Source organism: Sorex araneus, chromosome 1 (genome assembly GCF_027595985.1).
Source record: "Sorex araneus isolate mSorAra2 chromosome 1, mSorAra2.pri, whole genome shotgun sequence".
NCBI classification, from domain to species: Eukaryota; Metazoa; Chordata; class Mammalia; order Eulipotyphla; family Soricidae; genus Sorex; species Sorex araneus.
The window spans coordinates 3,301,659-3,321,674 of record NC_073302.1 but is presented as its reverse complement, the minus strand read 5'-3'; the positions used below and the strand labels follow the sequence as shown (position 1 = coordinate 3,321,674).

At 69.0% G+C, this 20,016-nt stretch overlaps 1 protein-coding gene across 1 annotated transcript in view; it reads left to right on the top strand.

Moving 5' to 3' along the window:
• Positions 1–20,016, top strand: part of HMCN2 (hemicentin 2) — an 88,708-nt gene that overhangs the window by 30,095 nt on the left and 38,597 nt on the right. The window contains 22 exon segments of the mRNA XM_055124142.1: positions 1,544–1,795; positions 2,166–2,249; positions 4,597–4,791; positions 5,208–5,338; positions 5,603–5,750; positions 6,065–6,191; positions 6,664–6,818; positions 7,613–7,891; positions 8,464–8,742; positions 9,172–9,280; positions 9,396–9,565; positions 10,543–10,697; positions 10,925–11,021; positions 11,635–11,730; positions 12,126–12,302; positions 13,455–13,612; positions 14,635–14,758; positions 17,081–17,256; positions 18,158–18,254; positions 18,342–18,461; positions 19,154–19,297; positions 19,555–19,836. Of these exon segments, the coding sequence (XP_054980117.1) occupies positions 1,544–1,795; positions 2,166–2,249; positions 4,597–4,791; positions 5,208–5,338; positions 5,603–5,750; positions 6,065–6,191; positions 6,664–6,818; positions 7,613–7,891; positions 8,464–8,742; positions 9,172–9,280; positions 9,396–9,565; positions 10,543–10,697; positions 10,925–11,021; positions 11,635–11,730; positions 12,126–12,302; positions 13,455–13,612; positions 14,635–14,758; positions 17,081–17,256; positions 18,158–18,254; positions 18,342–18,461; positions 19,154–19,297; positions 19,555–19,836 (3,555 nt within the window).

Here is a 20,016-nt window from a genome sequence, read left to right as displayed (position 1 = left end):
CCCCCTGCTTCCTGCCCCTCCCCCTACTTCTTGCCCTCCCTCCCCTACTTCCTGCCCTCCCCCTGCTTCCTGCCCCTCCCCCTACTTCTTGCCCTCCCTCCCTACTTCCTGCCCTCCCCCTACTTCCTGCCCCTCCCCCTACTTCCTGCCCCTCCCCCTACTTTCTACTTTCTGCCCTTCCCTCCCCCTCTTCTTTCCTCTCCACTTCCCCTTCTCCTCCCTTACTTCCCCTCTCCCTGCTGCCCCCGTTTCTTTCCCCACCCCCATCTCCCGGTTGGGTCTGAGACCCCCGAGAGCAGGGGGCTGGGCCTGGGCCTGGGGAGCCGTGTGAGAGGGGCGCTGCCCTGAGCCCCTTCCTGGGGAGCATGGAAGCCCCTGGAAGGGGCCTCAGTGCCCGCCCGGCCCTGCAGCCCGACCTTGGCGCCCCTTGGGCGAGCTCGCGCCTTGGGGACTCCGGGCAGGGTGCTCGCCCCGTGCTGCGCCTCAGATCTGGGGTCCGGCTGGGACGGAAAGTGCCGGGCTGGGGTTCCGGTCCCGGGTGCGGGCGTGGGGGGCCCAGGGCCCCTGCGCGGGGGGGCTGCGCCGGGCAGGCTCTCACGCCGCACAGCTGCAGGCGCGCTGAGGTCTCCATTAGCCCCTGGCAGGGAGCCGGGGGCCGGACAGAGTTTCACAACACGTGGAGCCGACATGACACCCACATTTCCGCGTCCATAAATACCCGCGCGGCCAGCTGGCCCCGCTGCTGCGTGCAGGCGCTGGGGCCGGACGAGACATCTGCGAGCTGGCTCCTGCCCCGGGCCCTTTCAGAGAAGGCCCCCCCCCCTGGCAATTTCCCCGTTTTGCAGGTGGACGGCGGGGTTCGGAGAGGGGCGCTGATGAGCCGCGGGCCGGGGCTGGGCTTGAATTCTTGCTGGCCCTGCTTGGCTGTGTGACCTTGAGCTAGTGGCTTGGCCTCTCTGAGCCCGGCTTCCTCCTCCCCGGGGCTGCAGGGACGCCCACCCCGGAGTGGTCAGGAGGAGGGTGATGACGCAGGCGCTCGGCCCAGGTTCCTGGGAGTGGCCCCCCGCACCGGGAAGGGAGGAAGCTTGTCCCACCCCTCTTGCAGCACCTGGAGCCCGGTGGCGGCCGGGCTCGGAGACTCCCCAGCCCGGAGTCCAGCCCACCTGCCCTGGTTCCGCCCAGCCCGTGCTTGGCTACTGGCCAAGTCACATGGACCTTTCTGACCTCAGTTTTCTCATCTGCAAAATGGACCTGGGAGACCAAATGAGAGAGAGAAACGGCCAGCCGGGGGAGGGCGGGGAGCAGGGGCGGGAGCCCGTGGAGCCCCCAGAGGGCTCGTGATGGGAGCAGAAGGCCAGTGTCTAGGCGCTGTGGGGGACACTCGGGGTCCCCGGCCCCTTCTTGGCGAGACAAGTCACGCTCCGCCTGGGGCTGCCCCCAGAGATGTCAGCTAGTAGTTGGCGTCAGGGCCAGGGAGGCTTGTGGCCAGCCAGAGGCCTCCCACCGGGGTCCCCCTGCCTTGACACCCCCGTGGCCCTGTCAGTACCCCCGCAGGTGCGGCGGGGCCCCCGGGTCACGAAGGTGCTGGCGGGGGAGGCCGTGGATCTCAGCTGCGAGGCCGAGGGCAGCCCGACACCCCACGTGAGCTGGTCCAAGGACGGGACGGCCCTGCAGACGCACACCGAGGGCTCCGTCCACTTCGCTGCCGCCCAGCCCACGGACGCGGGCACCTACCGCTGTGAGGCCTCCAGCAGCGCCGGGCAGGACGCCTGGGAGCTGGAGCTCAGGGTGCTGGGTGAGCCCCGGGGCCACCCCGTGCGCCCGCTTACCCGCCCGCCCCTTCCTCCAGCCCCGGGGGACGCCCAGGGCGGGGGATGGACCTCCTGGGGTCACAGGCTGCCCGGTGGCCTCCGCCCAGGGAGGGTCTGTGGGGACAGTGCCCGGAGCCCCAGGTGCCGGCAGCCCTGGTCACCTGGCCCAGCTCGGGAGCAAGTGGGCGGGGCAGCGGCTGGGTCCCCTCTGCCCAGCAGCCTGGTCTGCCCGAGTCCCCGCATCTGCCCGCTGGGCCGCCTGTGTCTGGGGTGCCCGGCTTCTCTCAGCCTGGGGGTCAGTGGGTGGCGTCCGCCCGGCGCGGGGTCCCAGCATGCCTGTGTCCCACCCGGCAGAGCCTCCGCACTGGGGCGCCGAGACCCGTGACCTGGTGGAGCGCGTGGTGGGGGAGAATGCCAGCCTGCCGTGCCCGGCCAGAGGTGAGCCGGGCGGGGTGCCCGCCCCGGGGCCCGAGGGAGCAGCCTCTGCGCCCCCAGCCTGCTCAGCCCTGCGCTGCGCCCTGCAGCTCTCTGGCCTCAGTTTCCTTATCTGTGTGTCGGGCTGGTCTGCAGCTCGGGCCCTGGGCGGCGCTTAGTAGGACTCGGGGAAGGAGCCGCCTCTGTCCCCTCCGCCCCTCGGGGCTCCGGTGTGGCTGGCGAGGCCGTCTGTGGCCGGAACCCTCTAGAAGGCCGGCTGGGGGTCCAGGAGCAAGTGGCCGCTGGCTGGATGCCTGCAGCGCGGCACGCGCCCGCGGCCCCGGGAGTCCCAGCCGACGGCAGGTCGGGCTCCTGGGCGCCACCTCGCGCCCACGTCTGGGAACTGCAGGCAGCCGGCGCCGGTTCAGAGGGGCGAAGCCCACCTGCGCCCACGCCCACGTACCCGCCAGTCAGTCGGGCCGCGGGGCGCCCGCCCGCGTCAGCCTCCCCGACCTTCCCCTGAGCCGGCCCGGCGCCCACCCCAGGGTGCGGGTCCCCTGGTCCCTGCCCAGGGCTCCCAGGGCCCCGCGGCGGAAGGAAGGGGGAGGGCTGGGCGCGCTCCCGGGCAGGCCCTGGTCCCCACCTCACACTGACACCAGCACACAACACACACCCCACACACACAGACACACCACACACAGACACACACAGACACACACAAACACACCACACAGACACACCACACACACAGACACACACAGACACACCACACACAGACACACACAGACACACACCACACACAGACGCACCGCACACACAGACACCACACACAGACACACCACACACACAGACACACCACACACACAGACACACCACACACAGACACACACAGACACACACAAACACACCACACAGACACACCACACACACAGACACACACAGACACACCACACACAGACACACACAGACACACACCACACACAGACGCACCACACACACAGACACCACACACAGACACACCACACACACAGACACACCACACACACAGACACACCACACACAGACACACAGACACACACAAACACACCACACAGACACACCACACACACAGACACACACAGACACACCACACACATAGACACACCACACACATAGACACACCACACACAGACACACACAGACACACCACACACATAGACACACACCACACACCCCACACACACACAGACACACCACACACAGACACACCACACACAGACACACCACACACACAGACACACACAGACACACCACACACAGACACACCACACACACAGACACACCACACACAGACAAACACAGACACACCACACACAGACACACCACACACACAGACACACACAGACATACCACACACACAGACACACCACACACAGACATACCACACACACAGACACACCACACACACAGACACACAGACACACCACACACAGACACAACACACACAGACACACCACACAAACCACACAAACCTCACACACCACAAGACACATAGACATGCTTTGCTGACACACCACACACACCACACAGACACAGCACATACCTACACCACATAGATAACACCACACACACCACACTCATAGATGCATCACATATATACACCATGGTGTCATACATGCTGCACATACATACCACATATATCATACCACGGACAACATGCACACCACACACATAGACGTCCCACATATACACACCACGCACTGTACGATCAGACACGCCATAGGCACAGTGTTCACACTACATACTCATCACATTCGGACACCACACACCACGCCATGCACACCACGTATGCACATGCATGTTACACAGAGCCACGCGTCCCAGTCACGGTCAGCCCCCTACAGAACACATCAGCACCCCCTACTCCCGAACAGCGTGTGGTGAGTCTGACATGCGTGCATGTGTGGTGTGTGCGTGGCTCACTGTGAGGCACGTGTGTGAGGCGGGGTGTCGGGCGAGCCTGCCTTCTTGCCCAGGAGGGCTGGAGCGTGAGCTGCAGGGTGGGGGGGGACGGGCGAGGGGACAGTCAACCGCCGGTCAGGGTCAGCCGGCCCGAGGTTCTGGGAGCCCCACGGCCACCTACCCAGGGCAGGGCTGCGCAGGGCTGCCCCGTCCTGCAGACCTGCAGAGCTGAGGGTCACCCCCCCCCCCCCGCAGCGCTGCCCCTGGACACAGGGACTGACGTCCGGTTTGGACCTGCCCCCCGGCGGCGTCCGGCGCGGGGCGGGGGTGGTGGCGGGGCCCCGAGAGGACAGAGAGCCCCACCGGGGGTCCGTGGTCACAGGGGTCTGCAGGGAAGGGCCCGCGCCCGCTCACCGCCCCACGCCTGCAGGGACGCCCTGGCCGCAGGTGACCTGGCGGAAGGACCCGTCGGCGGAGCCCCTGCGCGGGGGCCCGGGGCTGGCGCTGCTGGCCGACGGCTCCCTGTTCCTGGCCTCGGTCTCCCCCGGCGACAGCGGGGCCTACGAGTGCCAGGCCACCAACGAGGCGGGCTCCGTGTCCCGGCGCGCCCGGCTGCTGGTGTACGGTGAGTGGAGCCCGGCGCTGGGGGCTGCGCTGCGCCCCCCACCCGGGGCCCAGGAGGTGGTTCCGGAGCCCCACCGGGCCCCAGAGGGAACAGAAGGCATGTTCCTCCTCGGGCACCCCTGCCGCGGGACCCCTGCCGCACACAGGCAGTGGGTGTGGACCGATGACCCCGGGGCCCCCAGCGTCCTTCGGGCCCCACGGGCTGTGCATGAGGGTGTCCCTGCCCGCGTGCAGCAGGGACAGGGCATGTGGGTGGAGCTTCCCGGCTGGGGGCGGGGCATCGGGGCGGAGCGTGTGGGTGGGGGCGGGGCCTCTCCACATGGGGCGGGGCTTGTCGCGTGTAGGGCGGGGCCTCTGTGCAGAGGGCGGGGCGTGGGCGTGGTCGCAGGCAGGCAGCCCCGGTCCCTCTCCTCCCAGTCCCGCCCAGCATCCGGGAGGACGGGCGAGGGGCCAACGTGTCAGCCTTGGCCGGGCAGCCCCTGACCCTGGAGTGCGACGCCAGTGGCTCCCCAACCCCCAAGGTCACGTGGCTCAAGGACGGGCAGCCCGTGAGTGTGCACGGGGGTGGTTGGGTGGTTAGGGGGGTAATGGGGTGGTCCCGCCCTCCTGACCCCTGTATATGTGTGAGGGGGCGCCAGGATGTGTGACGGTGTCTCTGGGGCTCAGGGTGGGGGAAGCTTCCGCCCCACGTTGAAAGCCAGGGTCCTGCAAGGAGAGGGCGTGACAGCGCGAGGGCCTCAGTTTCCCCAGTTCTGAGAGTGGGGGCGTGGCCAGACCCCCACTCACCAGCTCCCCGCGGCCTCTTCTGCCAGTTCCTGGAGGCCCGCGGCCACCGCGTGCAGGACGGGGTGCAGACCCTACACTTCCCTGGCATCCAGGAGCAGGACTCGGGCACCTACTCCTGCCGGGCGGAGAACCAGGCGGGCAGCATCCAGCGGGACTTCCAGCTCCTGGTGCTCGGTGCGTGGGCGCCCGCCTGGCCGGGACCTGGGGGTCCATGCAGGGGGGGGGAGGGGCGGCCCCAAGCGGACGCCAGTTTGGGCCATGGCCGTGGGTTTCAAGAACCCCCGTCCATGGGGGCTGGAGCGATAGCACAGCGGGTAGGGCGTTCGCCTTGCACGCAGCCGACCCGGGTTTGATCCCCGTCATCCCATAGGGTCCCCTGAGCACTGCCAGGAGTAATTCCTGAGTGCAGAGCCAGGAGTAACCCCTGAGCATCGCTGGGTGTGACCCAAAAAGAAAAAAAAAAGAACCCCTGTCCTGTCCCCCCCCAGTGCCCCCCGCTGTGCTCGGAGCTGGCACTGCCCAGGAGGTGCTGGGCCTGGCCGGGGACGAGGTGGAGCTGGTCTGCCGGACCTCGGGGGTCCCCACACCCCAAGTGGAGTGGACCAAGGATGGGCAGTGAGTGCCCCTGGGGGTGGCATGGAGGGGGGCCAGGGGGGCAGAGGGGCGCCCACGGCGGGAATCCCCCAGTGACCCCTCATCTGGCCAGGCAAGGCCCCCCTTGCCCTGTTCTTATGGACAGTCTGGAGGTGAAATTCACATCACGTGGGACAAACCACCCTAAGTCTCAAACTCCAGCCACCTCTAGACCTCCACGAGGGGCCGTCAGCGCTGTCCCCTCCCAGAGTTGCCCTTAAAAGGGAGACCTGATCCCCTCGGCAGTCACCGCCCTGTCTTCTGCGCCCGGCCCCTGGCACCCCCTCTCTCACATGCAAGTGACCACGCCAGTGCGGGTTCGAGGACTGTCTGCCTGCAGCCCGACCTGGGGCCCCTTCCTGCCTCGGCCAGTGGCTGACCCTCACGGGGGGCCCCTCCCGGTCCCTGGGCCCTGCCTCCCTCACGCCGTGCTGTTCCCTGGTCCCCTTTGAAGGCCGGTGGGCCTGGGCGATGCCCGCGTCCAGCTGCAGGAGGGCGGCCAGCGCCTGCGCATCCCCAGCAGCCGCCCGGGGGACGAGGGGCAGTACCAGTGCGTGGCCTTCAGCCCGGCCGGGCAGCAGACCAAGGACTTCCAGCTCCGTGTCCTGGGTGAGCTGCTCCCCGCTGAGAGGGGGGCCCCTCGGGGAGCGAGCCCCAGTCCCGAGCCTGCCTGGGGCTCCCCGAACCCTGAGGGTCCCCCCCCCCGCACCACAAGTGCTTCTTGGGCCCTTTGGGTGGGGCCACGGTCGGCGGTGCTCAGGGCTCACTCCTGGCTCTGCACCGGGGATCCCTTTGGCGGTGCCAGGGCTTGACTCGGGGGGGCGGCTGAATGCCAGGGGAGTGCCCCAAGCCCCCGGCACTCTCCTCACCCATGAAGATCCTTCTCTGAGGCCCCTCGCACCCATTTTCTGGAACATTCATGCTTGCATGGAAAGTATTTCTGTGAAAGGGGCTTTACTGTCCAGCCTGGGGGGGGTTGGGAGGAAGCGGGGTGGGGGGGTGAGGCTGGGCAGAGGGGCCTGAGTGGCCTCCAGCTGCTCTCCCCGGGGGCCGGAGCCCCCATCCCGCCTCTGGAAAGGAGAAAGGGTGTGGCAGGTGCTGGATGCTCAGTACTCCCTCGCCAGCGGGGCCTTGCCAGGGCCTGGGGGTTGGAGCGGCTGCTGGTGCACCGGGCGGTTCTGGCTGACCTCACGCTGCCCCCATGTACCCCAGATCTTCTGGGGACCCCCAGTGTGGTGGGACCCGCCCGTGGGCACCCTCTGTCCTGCTCAGCCCCTCACTTCACGGAGAAACCGAGGCTTGAGAGGGGACGGGACCTCCCCAGGTCCCACCCCGGCCCCCAGCCCTGCAGCAGCCTGTGGCCAGGGGCACCCCCGTGACTCCCCCCCCCCCCGTCTATCCAGCACCCCCCACCATCCTGGGCTCCAACGAGACGGCCGAGGTGGCGGTGATGGAGGGCCGCCCGGCGCGGCTCCTGTGCGAGGCCCGGGGGGCGCCCAGCCCGGACATCGCCTGGTTCAAGGACGGGGTCGCGCTGCCCCCTAGTGCCGAGGCCGCGTACGGCAGGGGCGGGCGGCAGCTGCAGCTGGAGCGGGCGCGGGGCGCCCACGCGGGCAGCTACACCTGCCAGGCCCGCAACGCGGCGGGCGTAGCGGAGAAGACCACCAGGCTGGAGGTGTATGGTGAGTGGGGGGCAGCGGGGCCCACATACCCCTCGCCGAGACTTGGGGTCCAGCGAGCCGGCCGGCCCCTCTCCATCCTCCCGCCTGGGCAGGGCCTGGGTCTGTCCCAACAGAGGAGCACTGTGGGCTGGGGGCACCCCACTCCCGGGGGGCCGGGCCTGAGTCTTCGTGTTGCACGGGGAGCCGGGAAGCTCCGTGGTGCCCCCAGCCCCTCTGAGGGGCCAGCGTGGTCTCTGCCCGAGGTGCCGGGCCCACCGCGGCTCTCGGGGACACGAGTGGAAATTGCGCCCGTTTTGTGACCGTTTCAGGGGGCATGTGACTTCCCGGGTGGGCCCGTCTGTCTCCGGGCTGTGCTCACCCCAGTTCCCGGGGCCCACGTGGGAGGGAGAACGTGCCAGCCCCAGCCCCCGAGTGTGAGGTGGCTGGGGAAAGGGAAGACACAAGTGGTATGCAGGGAGGAAGACTTCCTGGAGGAGGTGGTCCCAGCTGGCCAGGAGGGGGAGGAGCCCCAGGCCTGGGGTCTAAGGGGCCTAGCTAGACCTGCAGCCCTGAGACCCCCACCCCTTCCCCAGTGCCCCCCACCATCGAGGGTGCCGACGGAGGGCCGCATGCGGTGAAGGCCGTGGCCGGGAGGCCCCTGGCGCTGAGGTGTGTGGCCCGCGGCCGGCCGTCCCCCCTGGTCGCGTGGCAGCACGAGGGGCTGCCAGTGGCCGAGGGCAACGCCACTCGGCTGGGGGCGGACGGCACGCTGAGCCTGGCGGCCCTGGGCGAGGCGTCCGGGGGCCTGTACAGCTGCGTGGCCAGCAGCCCCGCCGGGGAGGCCGTGCTGCACTACGCCGTGGACGTGCAGGGTGAGCCCGGGCGGGCCCCTCCTCCGCGGGGGCGGGGCGTGGGGGAGCCCTGGGAGGGGTCCCGGCTGCCTGCAGGACCCCGGGGTGGGGGGGGCGGGGTCCCGGCAGAGGCAGCTCGGGGCCGAGAGCAGCCCGCGGCCCTGAGCCGGGCGCTGGGCGCTGGTTTCCGGCTGGGCGGGTGGGGCCCTTTCTTACCCCGTGGACACCTGTCTGGTGTCCTTTGGGCAGGCCCGTGCGATGTTGGTGGCAAAGCAAGGGAACCCCCCCCCCATACACACAGCAGAGACCAGGGCATGGGCACCCACCCACTTAGAGGGACCCTGGAAGGCTTCCTGGAGGAGGGGCCACCCGGGGGGGATTTGAAGGGCTGGGGGCTGGGGAGTGGGGGGTTCTCAGCCCCTGACGCCCGATGGCGGGTCCTGCCTGCAGTGCCCCCGCAGCTCCTGGTGGCTGAAGGCGTGGGCCAGGTGACAGCCCTCGTGGGACAGCCCCTGGACCTCCCCTGCCAGGCCTCGGGCTCCCCGGCGCCCACCATCCAGTGCGTAGGGGCGGGCAGGGCTGGGGCGGGCAGAGCGCGGGCTCTGGGGCAGGGAGGGGTGGGGCCACGGCCGGGGCTGCCCCGGCCTCATGCCGCCCGCTCCCCTCCCCACCAGGTGGCTGCACAACGGACGCCCCGTGGAGCGGCTGGCCGGGGTGCGGGGGGCTGGGCGGGAGGCCGCCCTGCACATCGACCACGTGCGGCGGGAGCACGCCGGGCTCTTCTCCTGCCAGGCCACCAACGAGGCGGGCACCGCGGGCGCCGAGGTGGAGCTGGCTGTGCACGGTGAGCTCAGCCCGGGCCCCCGGACCCCAGGGAACCCCGGGTCACCTTGGGCACCCCAGGGAACCTCAGGGAACCTCAGGGCACCCCAGGGCACCTCAGGGCACCTCAGGGCACCCCAGGGCACCCCAGGGCATCTCAGGGCACCTCAGGGCAGGGCTCCGTAGCCCCAAGGCCGCGGGCGGCTCTCAGCTGCCCCCACAGCGCGTCCAGGCCACGCGCTGGCTCTCCGATCTCCACGGCTCTCCACCCCCTCTACCCCCTCACGCCTTCTCTAGTCCACTCTCTCTCCTGGGCCAGGACTGTCCATCTGTGTGGGCACAGCCTCCCGCCCCCTTTGCCTGGCTCTTCCCACCTCTTGGGTCCAGCCTAAAACACCCCCTCCTCCAGGATGCCCCCCTTGATTCAGTGTGGCTCTGACCAGCACTGCCAGTCTCGGGTGGCCGGTGTGGGTGGCTGCTTGTGTGCGTGTCCATCTCTCCTGTCCACTCGGCGCCCTGGGAGGGCAGCACAGCGGCCACGTTCCTGCGCTCTGTCTGAATCACAGCACAGCCGCCAGACACGTGGCGGATGGGGCACGGCGGGAGGGGGGAGGGAACTAATGGGGAGCAGAATGGGGAGGGAGGGACGGGAAGGGCGGGAGGATGGGGGAGGGAGGGAAGGAAGGGATGGGGGGTTGCTCCTGGCTCTGTACTCAGGGATCACTCCTGGCAGTGCTCGGGGAACCATATGGGATGCTGAGAATCGAACCTGGGTCAGCTGCGTGCAAGGCCAGCGCCCTCCCGGCTGTACCACCCCTCTGGCCCCGGAAAGGGAGATTTTTGTAAACCTTCTCTGCTGGCTCCCCGTCTGGTGCTCTCTCCCCTGAACTGGTGTCGGGGCACAGAGTGAGGGGAGACTCGAGAGCGGCCCCGAGGGGCCACCGCCCGCTCCCCAGGGCTGAGGGGCCCCCTGACCTGCCGCCCCCGCCCCTCCCGCAGAGCTGCCGGCGGTGACCATCAACGGGGCTCAGAGCGTCACAGCCCCGTTCCTGCAGCCCGTGACCCTCCAGTGCTCGGCCAGTGGGGTGCCGCCCCCCAGCCTCCGCTGGTGGAAGGACGGGGTGGCCCTGGCAGCCACGGGGGGCACTCTGCAGGTAGGAGACCCCCCGCGCGGGGAGTGCGGTGGCCTCCGGGGTGCTGGCTCTGGAAACGGGGTCCCCTAGCTCCGCCCAGACCCTGTGTCAGAGGGAGGTAGCGAGGGGCTGCACCCCGGCTGGGGCAGGGTCCCGGGAACGCGTGCACGCAGGCCTGGGAGCCTGGCCTTCACGGGGCGGTGGGGGGCGTTCTGGGCCCCGTGTCGCACGCTGCCCTCCCCGCCCAGATCGAGAAGGTGGACCTGAGGGACGAAGGCACGTACACCTGCGCCGCCGCCAACGCGGCCGGGGAGAGCCGGCAGGACGTGCAGCTCCGGGTGCTGGGTGAGCCGAGGGCTGGGGGTGCCCTGTGCCCGCCATGGGCCCCTCGCTGGGCATCTGTGTGTGCACGCATGCGTGTGTGTGTGTTTGTGTGCATGTGTGTGCTCATGTGAGCATGCTCACGCATGTGAGCATGTGTGTGTATGTGCGTGTGTTCATTGTGTGCAAGCGTGTGCATATGAGGGTGCACGTGAGGGTGCTCATGTGTGAATGTGCTCGTGTATGTGTGCGCTCATGTGAGTGTGCATGTGTGTGTGCATTCATGCGTGTGCATGCTCGTGTCTGTGTGCTCATGCATTTAAGCATGCTCATGTGTGCGTGCACTCATGCATGTAAGCATGTTTGTGCATGTGTGTGCTCATGTGTGCTTTTGCACATGAGCATTTGTGTGAGCGTGTGTGCTCATGCGTGTGAGTGTGCTCGTGTGTGTGCTCGTGTGTGTGAGCGTGGGTGCGTGTGCACGGTGCTCGGTCCTGTGCGCATCCCGTGTCACAGTGGCCTTGCTGCACCGTGTCTCACGGCTGCCAAGGGGCCCACACTTCTGGGTGGGGGTGCTGCTTCCTGGGCTGCGGGGGGAGGGGCGTCCTCGCTGCTCAGGCTCTCCCCGTCCCCCCAGTGCCCCCCAACATTGAGCCAGGCCCCGTCAACAAGGCAGTCTTAGAAAACGCCTCGGTGACCTTCGAGTGCCTGGCGTCCGGTGTGCCCCCTCCAGGTGAGCCCCCGCGGGTGCTGGCACGACCCCCAGCCGCGACGGAGCAGCCCTCGCCGCCTCCCCCCTCCTTTCCCCTCCCGAAGCCGTTCCTCCCGCCGCCCGCCCGCCCGCGTCTGCCAGTCCCGGGGCCCCGCGGCCCTGCCCAGTGCCCGGGCAGCTCCAGAGCCCGAGTGGCCCCTGCCCGGGGTCCCCCAGGCACCGCCCCTGTCTGGGGTGAGTGTAGGGCCTGGTGGGCGGGTCTCCTGAGCCCACCTGATGCTGACCCTCCTGCCTTCCCCGCTGAGCCCGGGGTGTCGGGAGGCTGCCGTGTTGGGGTGCTCAGTCCCAGAGCTCCAGCTGCCCCCGCAGCTGTGCCCGGAGGGACGCGGGCCCACACACCTCTCCCCCCGCCCCAGACGTCGCCTGGTTCAGGGGCCGCCAGCCTGTCTCTGCTGGAGATGGGGTGACGGTGTCCGCAGACGGGAAGCTGCTTCTCCTCGAGCGAGCCCGGCCCGCCGACGCGGGCAGCTACCGCTGCGTGGCCTCCAACGTGGCGGGCAGCACCGAGCTGCTCTACGGCCTGCGGGTCAACGGTGAGCCCCGGCGCCCGTCCAACCCCCACGCGGGCGTCTCTTGAGCCACCCTTTCTCACGCCCATCCCCACCCACCCATCTGTCCATCTGTCCGTCTGTCCACACATCATCTCCCCATCCCGGGCCTGCTGACCCGGTCACCCTTCCTGCTGCCCATTTACCTGTCACCCCGTATCCATATACCCACATTTCCTTCCACCCGCCTTATGCATCCACCACTCGCTCACGCATGCACGCCTCTCTCCAGCCTCCTCTCCCTCCCTCCCTCCTCCTCCCCTCCTCCTCCTCTCCTCCTCTCCCTCCTCCCCTCCTCTCCCTCCTCCTCTTCCTCCTCCTCTCCCTCCTCCCCTCCTCCCCTCCTACTCCCCTCCTCCTCCCCCTCCTCCCCTCCTCCTCCCCTCCTACTCCCCTCCTCCTCCCCCTCCTACTCCCCTCCTCCTCCCCCTCCTCCCCTCCTCCTCCCCTCCTCCTCCCCTCCTCCTCTCCCTCCTCCTCCCCTCTTCCTCCCCTCCTCCTCTCCTTGTCCTCCCCTCCTCCTCTCCCTTGTCCTCCCCTCCTCCTCTCCCTCGTCCTCCCCTCCTCCTCTCTCTCCTCCTCCCCTCCTCCTTTCCCTCCTCCCCTCCTCCTCTCTCTCCTCCTCCCCTCCTCCTCCCCGTCCTCCCCTCCTCCTCTCCCTCGTCCTCCCCTTCTCCTCTCCCTCCTCCCCTCTTCCTCTCTCCTCCTCCCTATTTCCCTCCCTCCTTCCCGTGCATTGACCCACCCACCCACTCATCTGTTCCGCCACCACCTTTCCATCAAACCGCCCGCCCCTCCGTCCAGCACCTTCCCTCCCCCGGCCTCCAGTGAGGACAGGCTGTGGCACGCCCCTCAGGCCACGGGGGCTGTCCTGCAGCGGCAGAGACCGTGGCTTCTACCCCCTCCTAGCTGGTCTGCCCTGGGCCAGCGTCTTGCCCTCTCTGAGCCTCAGTGTCTCACCTTCAAAGCCTCCTGGGTGAGCACTGTGGGGCAGTGTCTGCAGGTGGCGGCCGTTCCAGGCCTTGTGTGTGTGTGTGTGTGTGTGTGTGTGTGTGTGTGTGTGTGTGTGTGTGTGTAGGGGACCCGCCTGCTCCCTGTGGTGATGCTCAGCTGACACCCCCGTCCCTCCGCCCGCAGTGCCACCACGCATCACGCTGCCCCCCAGCCAGCGGGACCCCGTGCTGCTCGGCGCCCCCGTGCGGCTGACCTGTGACGCCTCCGGGGCCCCCAGCCCCACGCTCCTGTGGCTCAAGGATGGAAACCCCGTGTCCAGCGCGGGGACCTCGGGCTTGCAGGTCGGTCGGGAGGGCCGCCCCAGGGCCCTGGAGGGGGGCAGCTGGCGGAGGAGGCCGAGGGCCGCCCCGGCGTCTGGAACACGCGTGCACACGGGCAGCCACGCACGCCCCTTGTGTGGCCCGGGTTGGGGCTGGGGCGGGCCCAGCAGTGTCCGTGAGGCCGGGCTCAGCCCCGTCACCAGGAAGTCGGACTCAGTTAAGGTTTCTTGGCAGCGTGCTGGCGCCACCTGCTGGGAGAGTCAGATACTTAGAATTTCCTAGAGCCCGAGTTTAAAGGAGCAAAAGGGGGAAAAAAACACAAAACACAACAGTGAACCAAACTTCCTTTGGTGGTTCGGGGGGTCAAACCCGGGGCCTCTCCCCCCAGCTGCTTCTCTCGCCATCATTCTACTCGTAGGGAGACACTTTCAGGGTGTCGGGAAGGTGGCTCAGTGGTCAGCGTCGGGGAGGTGGCTCAGTGGTCAGCGTCGGGGAGGTTGCTCAGTGGTCAGTGTCGGGGAGGTGGCTCGGGGGTCAGCATGCCTGTCCTGCTCATGCTGGGTCCGCAGTTTGCTCCCCCGCACCATGTGGCCCCCGAGCACTGGCTGTCTGAGCACGGCCCCGTCCGGCTGGTCAGCAAGAGTCCCCGGAGCCCTGCGGGGGGGCCCCCCCCAGAACATTGGGCTCCGCCCACTGGGTCTGTCTGATCTGGGTCATGTTTCTCCCCAGCACACAGCATTGTTGCGCTTTGTGTCTCGCTCGTTTCCTTTTCTTCCTCCTTTGTGGTTTCCGGCCCCCGGTGCTGCTCGGGCTCTGCCCAGATGGTCCCTGGGGTCGCTGCTTGCGGCCAGCGCCTCCCGCTGGGCTGTGGCTCCAGCCCCGCATTTCCCTCCCTTCCGTGGCGCCCGCCTTGCACGGGCGGGACGCAGGCTCTGGAGCACTGACGTCCCCGCTGGGCCCCGAGGAGCCCGTCTCGGGTGATGGAAGGGCCCTGGGGTCGGGGCGGGGGGCCCTTCGCTCATCCCGTTTCTTTCTGGCCGCAGGTCTTCCCCGGGGGCCGCGCCCTCAGCCTGGCCAGTGCCCGGGTGTCCGACGCGGGCACCTACTCCTGCGTGGCCGTGAGCGCCGTGGGCGAGGACCGGCGGGACGTGGTCCTGAGTGTGCACGGTGAGGGGGGGACGTGGTCCTGAGTGTGCACGGTGAGGGGGGGACGGGGTCCTGAGTGTGCACGGTGAGGGGGGGACGGGGTCCTGAGTGTGCACGGTGAGGGGGGGACGGGGTCCTGAGTGTGCATGGTGAGGGCCGGGGCGGGGGCCCGAAGGGTCCCTGAGGGGGTGGGCGGGCGGGAGGGCCCAGCCCAGGCCCAGAGCTGGGGGACTCGGGGCGGCTGAGACTGGATCCAGGGTTGGCTCCTCCTCCGGGGTCAGGGTCAGAGGGGACAGGCCTGGTGCCCAGACTCACTGTCCCCCTCACTGTCCCCCTCACTGTCCCCCTCACTGCCCCCCCTCACTGTCCCCCTCACTGTCCCCCTCACTTCCCCCTCACTGTCCCACTCACTGTCCCCCTCACTGTCCCCCTCACTGTCCCCCTCACTGTCCCACTCACTGTCCCCCTCACTGTCCCCCTCACTGTCCCACTCACTGTCCCCCTCACTGTCTCCCTCACTGTCCCACTCACTGTCCCCCTCACTGTCCCACTCACTGTCCCCCTCACTGTCCCCCTCACTGTCCCCCTCACTGTCCCACTCACTGTCCCCCACTCACTGTCCCCCTCACTGTCTCCCTCACTGTCCCACTCACTGTCCCCCTCACTGTCCCACTCACTGTCCCCCTCACTGTCCCCCTCACTGTCCCCCTCACTGTCCCACTCACTGTCCCCCTCACTGTCCCGCTCACTGTCCCACTCACTGTCCCCCTCACTGTCCCACTCACTGTCCCCCTCACTGTCCCCCTCACTGTCCCCCACTCACTGTCCCCCTCACTGTCCCACTCACTGTCCCCCTCACTGTCCCCCTCACTGTCCCCCTCACTGTCCCACTCACTGTCCCCCACTCACTGTCCCCCTCACTGTCCCCCTCACTGTCCCACTCACTGTCCCCCTCACTGTCCCACTCACTGTCCCCCTCACTGTCCCCCTCACTGTCCCCCACTCACTGTCCCCCTCACGGTCCCCCTCACGGTCCCCCTCACGGTCCCCCTCACTGTCCCCCTCACTGCCCCACTCACTGTCCCCCTCACTGTCCCCCTCACTGTCCCACTCACTGTCCCACTCACTGTCCCCCTCACTGTCCCCCACTCACTGTCCCCCTCACGGTCCCCCTCACGGTCCCCCTCACGGTCCCCCTCACTGCCCCACTCACTGTCCCCCTCACGGTCCCCCTCACTGTCCCCCTCACTGTCCCACTCACTGTCCCCCTCACTGTCCCCCTCACTGTCCCACTCACTGTCCCCCTCACTGTCCCACTCACTGTCCCCCTCACTGCCCCACTCACTGTCCCCCTCACTGTCCCCCTCACTGTCCCCCTCACTGTTCCACTCACTGTCCCCCTCACTGTCCCCACTCACTGTCCCCCTCACTGTCCCCCTCACTGTCCCACTCACTGCCCCCCCTCACTGTCCCCCTCACTGTCCCACTCACTGTCCCCCTCACTGTCCCCCTCACTGTCCCCCTCACTGTCCCCCTCACTGTCCCCCTCACTGTCCCCACTCACTGTCCCCCTCACTGTCCCCCTCACTGTCCCCCTCACTGCCCCCCCCTCACTGTCCCCCTCACTGTCCCACTCACTGTCCCCCTCACTGTCCCCCTCACTGCCCCACTCACTGTCCCCCACTCACTGTCCCCCTCACGGTCCCCCTCACGGTCCCCCTCACTGTCCCCCTCACTGTCCCCCTCACTGCCCCACTCACTGTCCCCCTCACTGTCCCCCTCACTGTCCCCACTCACTGTCCCCCTCACTGTCCCCCTCACTGTCCCCCTCACTGTCCCCCTCACTGTCCCACTCACTGTCCCCCTCACTGCCCCACTCACTGTCCCCCTCACTGTCCCCCTCACTGTCCCACTCACTGTCCCCCTCACTGTCCCCACTCACTGTCCCACTCACTGCCCCCCCCTCACTGTCCCCCTCACTGTCCCCCTCACTGTCCCCCTCACTGTCCCCCTCACTGCCCCACTCACTGGCCCCCTCACTGTCCCACTCACTGTCCCCCTCACTGTCCCCCTCACTGTCCCCCTCACTGTCCCCCACTCACTGTCCCCCACTCACTGTCCCCCACTCACTGTCCCCCGCAGGGGCGGAGCTGACTCCCCTCCCCCTCCCCATCCGTCCCCCATTTGAGCGGGTCTCAGCCCCCCTTCCCGGTGCTGGAGACACTTGTCTGTAGCTAGACCCGCCCCCGGGGTCCCCCTAGGACAGTGCTCGGGAGCCCCCGCACCCAGACTGCCGAGCCTGACGGGGTCCCCGGGCTGGGCCCGGCCCGCTCCGCCCCACAGTGCCCCCCAGCATCCGCGACGCCGAGGTGAATGTGTCGGTGTTGGCGCGGGAGCCGGTGGCCCTGGAGTGCCGCAGCCACGCCGTGCCGCCCCCCGTGCTGAGCTGGCGCAAGGACGGGCGCCCCCTGCGGCCCCGGCCCGGCCTCCGCCTCTCCGAAGACCAGGCCCTGCTGGAGGTGTGTGGCCCCCCTGCGTGCCCTGGCGGGGCCCCTGTGTCTCCCGCGTGCCCGCCCAGGGCTCCCGCCTCCTCACACGGGCCGTGAAGCCTGTGCTGCGGCTTAGGCAGGGGTGCGGGGTCCACAGGAGAGCGTGAGCCTCATGTGCACTGTCGTCACTGGAGCGTTTGCAGAGAGAGTGAGAGGGGGGGTGCGAGGCCCCCTGCCCTGAAAGCGCCTCTGGGCCAACTGCCTCGCCAGTGGTCAGAAAGAATCTGCCGTTCGGGCCCATGCTGCTCCCGTCCCCTCCCCTCCCTCTACTCCTTTTGATACGACCTTTCCCAGTAGCCAGTCCCCGTGCTGGGTTTCCTCTGCCCGAAGGCCTGAGCCCTCCCACAGCCCACCCTGCCCACCGCCCCTCCTCGGGCCCCACCCCTTCCCTCTGCAGCCAGCCTTCTTTCCTGGTTGGTCCTCTGAGCTTTCCGGAGTGTGGGAGCCACGCGGTGCCGCCGGGGGGAGCCGCTGTGGGGTACCGTGGGGGTGGGGGGGAGCAGGCAGGGCCGCGCCTCCCTCGCTGCCCAGGGAGACCATGCAGGCTCCGGCTTCTAGAAACTCCCGTCTGGGGGCTGGAGCGACAGCACAGCGGGTAGGGCGTTTGCCTTGCACGCGGCCGACCCGGGTTCGAATCCCAGCATCCCATATGGCCCCCCGAGCACGGCCAGGAGTCATTCCTGAGTGCAGAGCCAGGAGTAACCCCTGTGCATCGCTGGGTGTGGCCCAAAAACAAAAACAAAAACAAAATAGAAACTCCTGTCACAGGACGTGCGGGGGCGCCCTCGTGGGTGCCGGGTGGGGAAGGGGACCCGGCAGGGCTGGGTCACGCCCGGGTGGGCCCCTGCCCTGACGGCTTCCCCCGGGCCAGGTGGCCAGCGCAGAGGAGCAGGACGCCGGCCGCTACACCTGTGAGGCGCTGAACCCGGCCGGCCGCTCGGAGAAGCACTTCGACCTCAACGTCTGGGGTGAGGCCGGTGGGCGCGGGTTCGGGTGCGGGGGGGGGCACCACCCGCCGGGGTCCCGCCCGCCCTCACCTCACCCTCTGCTCCCAGTGCCCCCCGCGTTCCCCTCGGGGCCGCCCCCCACGCTGACGGTGGCCGAGGGGCACCCCACCAGGCTGTCCTGTGAGTGTCGGGGCGTCCCCTTCCCCGGGATCAGCTGGAAGAAGGACGGTAAGAGGCCGCCCCGCCCCCAAACCCCCCGCTCGGCCCTCGGAGCCTGTTCCTGTGGCGGGGGGGGGGGTCCCCACCCAGAGCTGAGACGGACATGGGGGCGTTACCGGGTGAGGGCCCGGGGTCTGCACAGCCCTCTCCCGCCCCCTCCCAGCTGGTGACAGCGGGATGGGGAAACTCAGGTGTGGCTTCAGATGTCACTTCCTCCAGGAAGCCCTCCTGGGTGAGTCCAGTTGTGCTGAGCAAGATGTCTGCCCGCCAGGCAGTTCCGTGTGCTCTCCAGAAGGGAGATCCCAGCAGCACACCGGGCCGGGGTCCCCTGTGAGGCCCCCACATCCTCCTCCTTGGGGCTGCCCGCAGGGACCCTCACCGGGTCCCAGTGGCTCTAGTCTTCCGGCAGCTCTCGAACCCCACTGTGTATGTGAAAGGGTCCCCAGGAGAAAGCGAGTCGGGGTGTGCCCTCCCGGGGCCTGGTGAGGCCCTGTCAGTTGATCCTTGGGGAAGGCCCCAGGGGCGGGGTGCAGAGTCAGACTGGGCAATCAGGGAAGGCTTCCTAGAGGAGGCGAGGGGGCAGCAGAGGCTGAAGGGTGAGCAGAGTTTGCCAGGATGAGCGGTGGCGGGGGGGGGCGGGAGGGGACAGAGCCTTCTAGGCTGAAGGACCGTTCTGGGGGCTTCTTCCTCGCGGCACCCAGGCCAGCCCCTGCCCGGGGAGGTGTCGGCCGTGGGGCGCTTGCTCTACATCGCGGAGGCCCGGCCGGCCCACGAGGGCGTGTACACTTGCGAGTGCAGCAACATGGCCGGCACCAGGAGCCAGGAGCAGCGGCTGGAGGTGCACGGTGAGCCCGGACGGACCCCACCCCGCCCGGCACCCAGGCCCGGCCGCAGGCCAGAGCACTGACCGGGGAGCACTGGGGCCTCCTATTCGGGGCATCAGGGCGACAGGCCCTCCCCAGCGGGGGGGGGGGGTCGCGCCCCCACTGCGTCCGGGGCCCCCGGCAGAGCCGCCATGACCCCGGGGGGAGGGGAGCCCCCAGGCGGGGCCGGGAGGCCAGGAGCCGGGTGACCGCGCGTTGACGGCCGCCTCTGTGCGCAGTGCCCCCTCAGATCGCCGGCCCCCGGAAGCCCCTCGTGGAGGTCTCCGTGGCCCGGGACGGGGCGGCCACTCTGGAGTGCAACGCCACGGGGAAGCCGCCGCCCCGCGTGACCTGGGCGCGGGCCGGCCAGCCGCTGGGCGAGGAGCCGGGGCTGCGGCTCTGGGACCGGGGACAGCGCCTGCTCGTGGCACCAGCCCGGGCGGCCCACGCCGGGCGCTACCACTGCGTGGCCGAGAACGCGGCCGGAAGGGCCGAGAGGAGGTTCGCGCTGTCCGTGCTGGGTGAGGACCGCGGCCCGCGGCAGGGGGGCGGCTCAGACCCCGGCCCGAGTCCCAGCCCCCTCCCCACCGTTCTCGTCCCCGGTCCTTCTCCGCGTGCTTGCAGGGCCCTGAGCACTGTCAGTCAGGGCAGCCTTCTGGAGGCGGTAGCCCCGTGGCTAACTGGTGCAGCCCGAGGAGGTC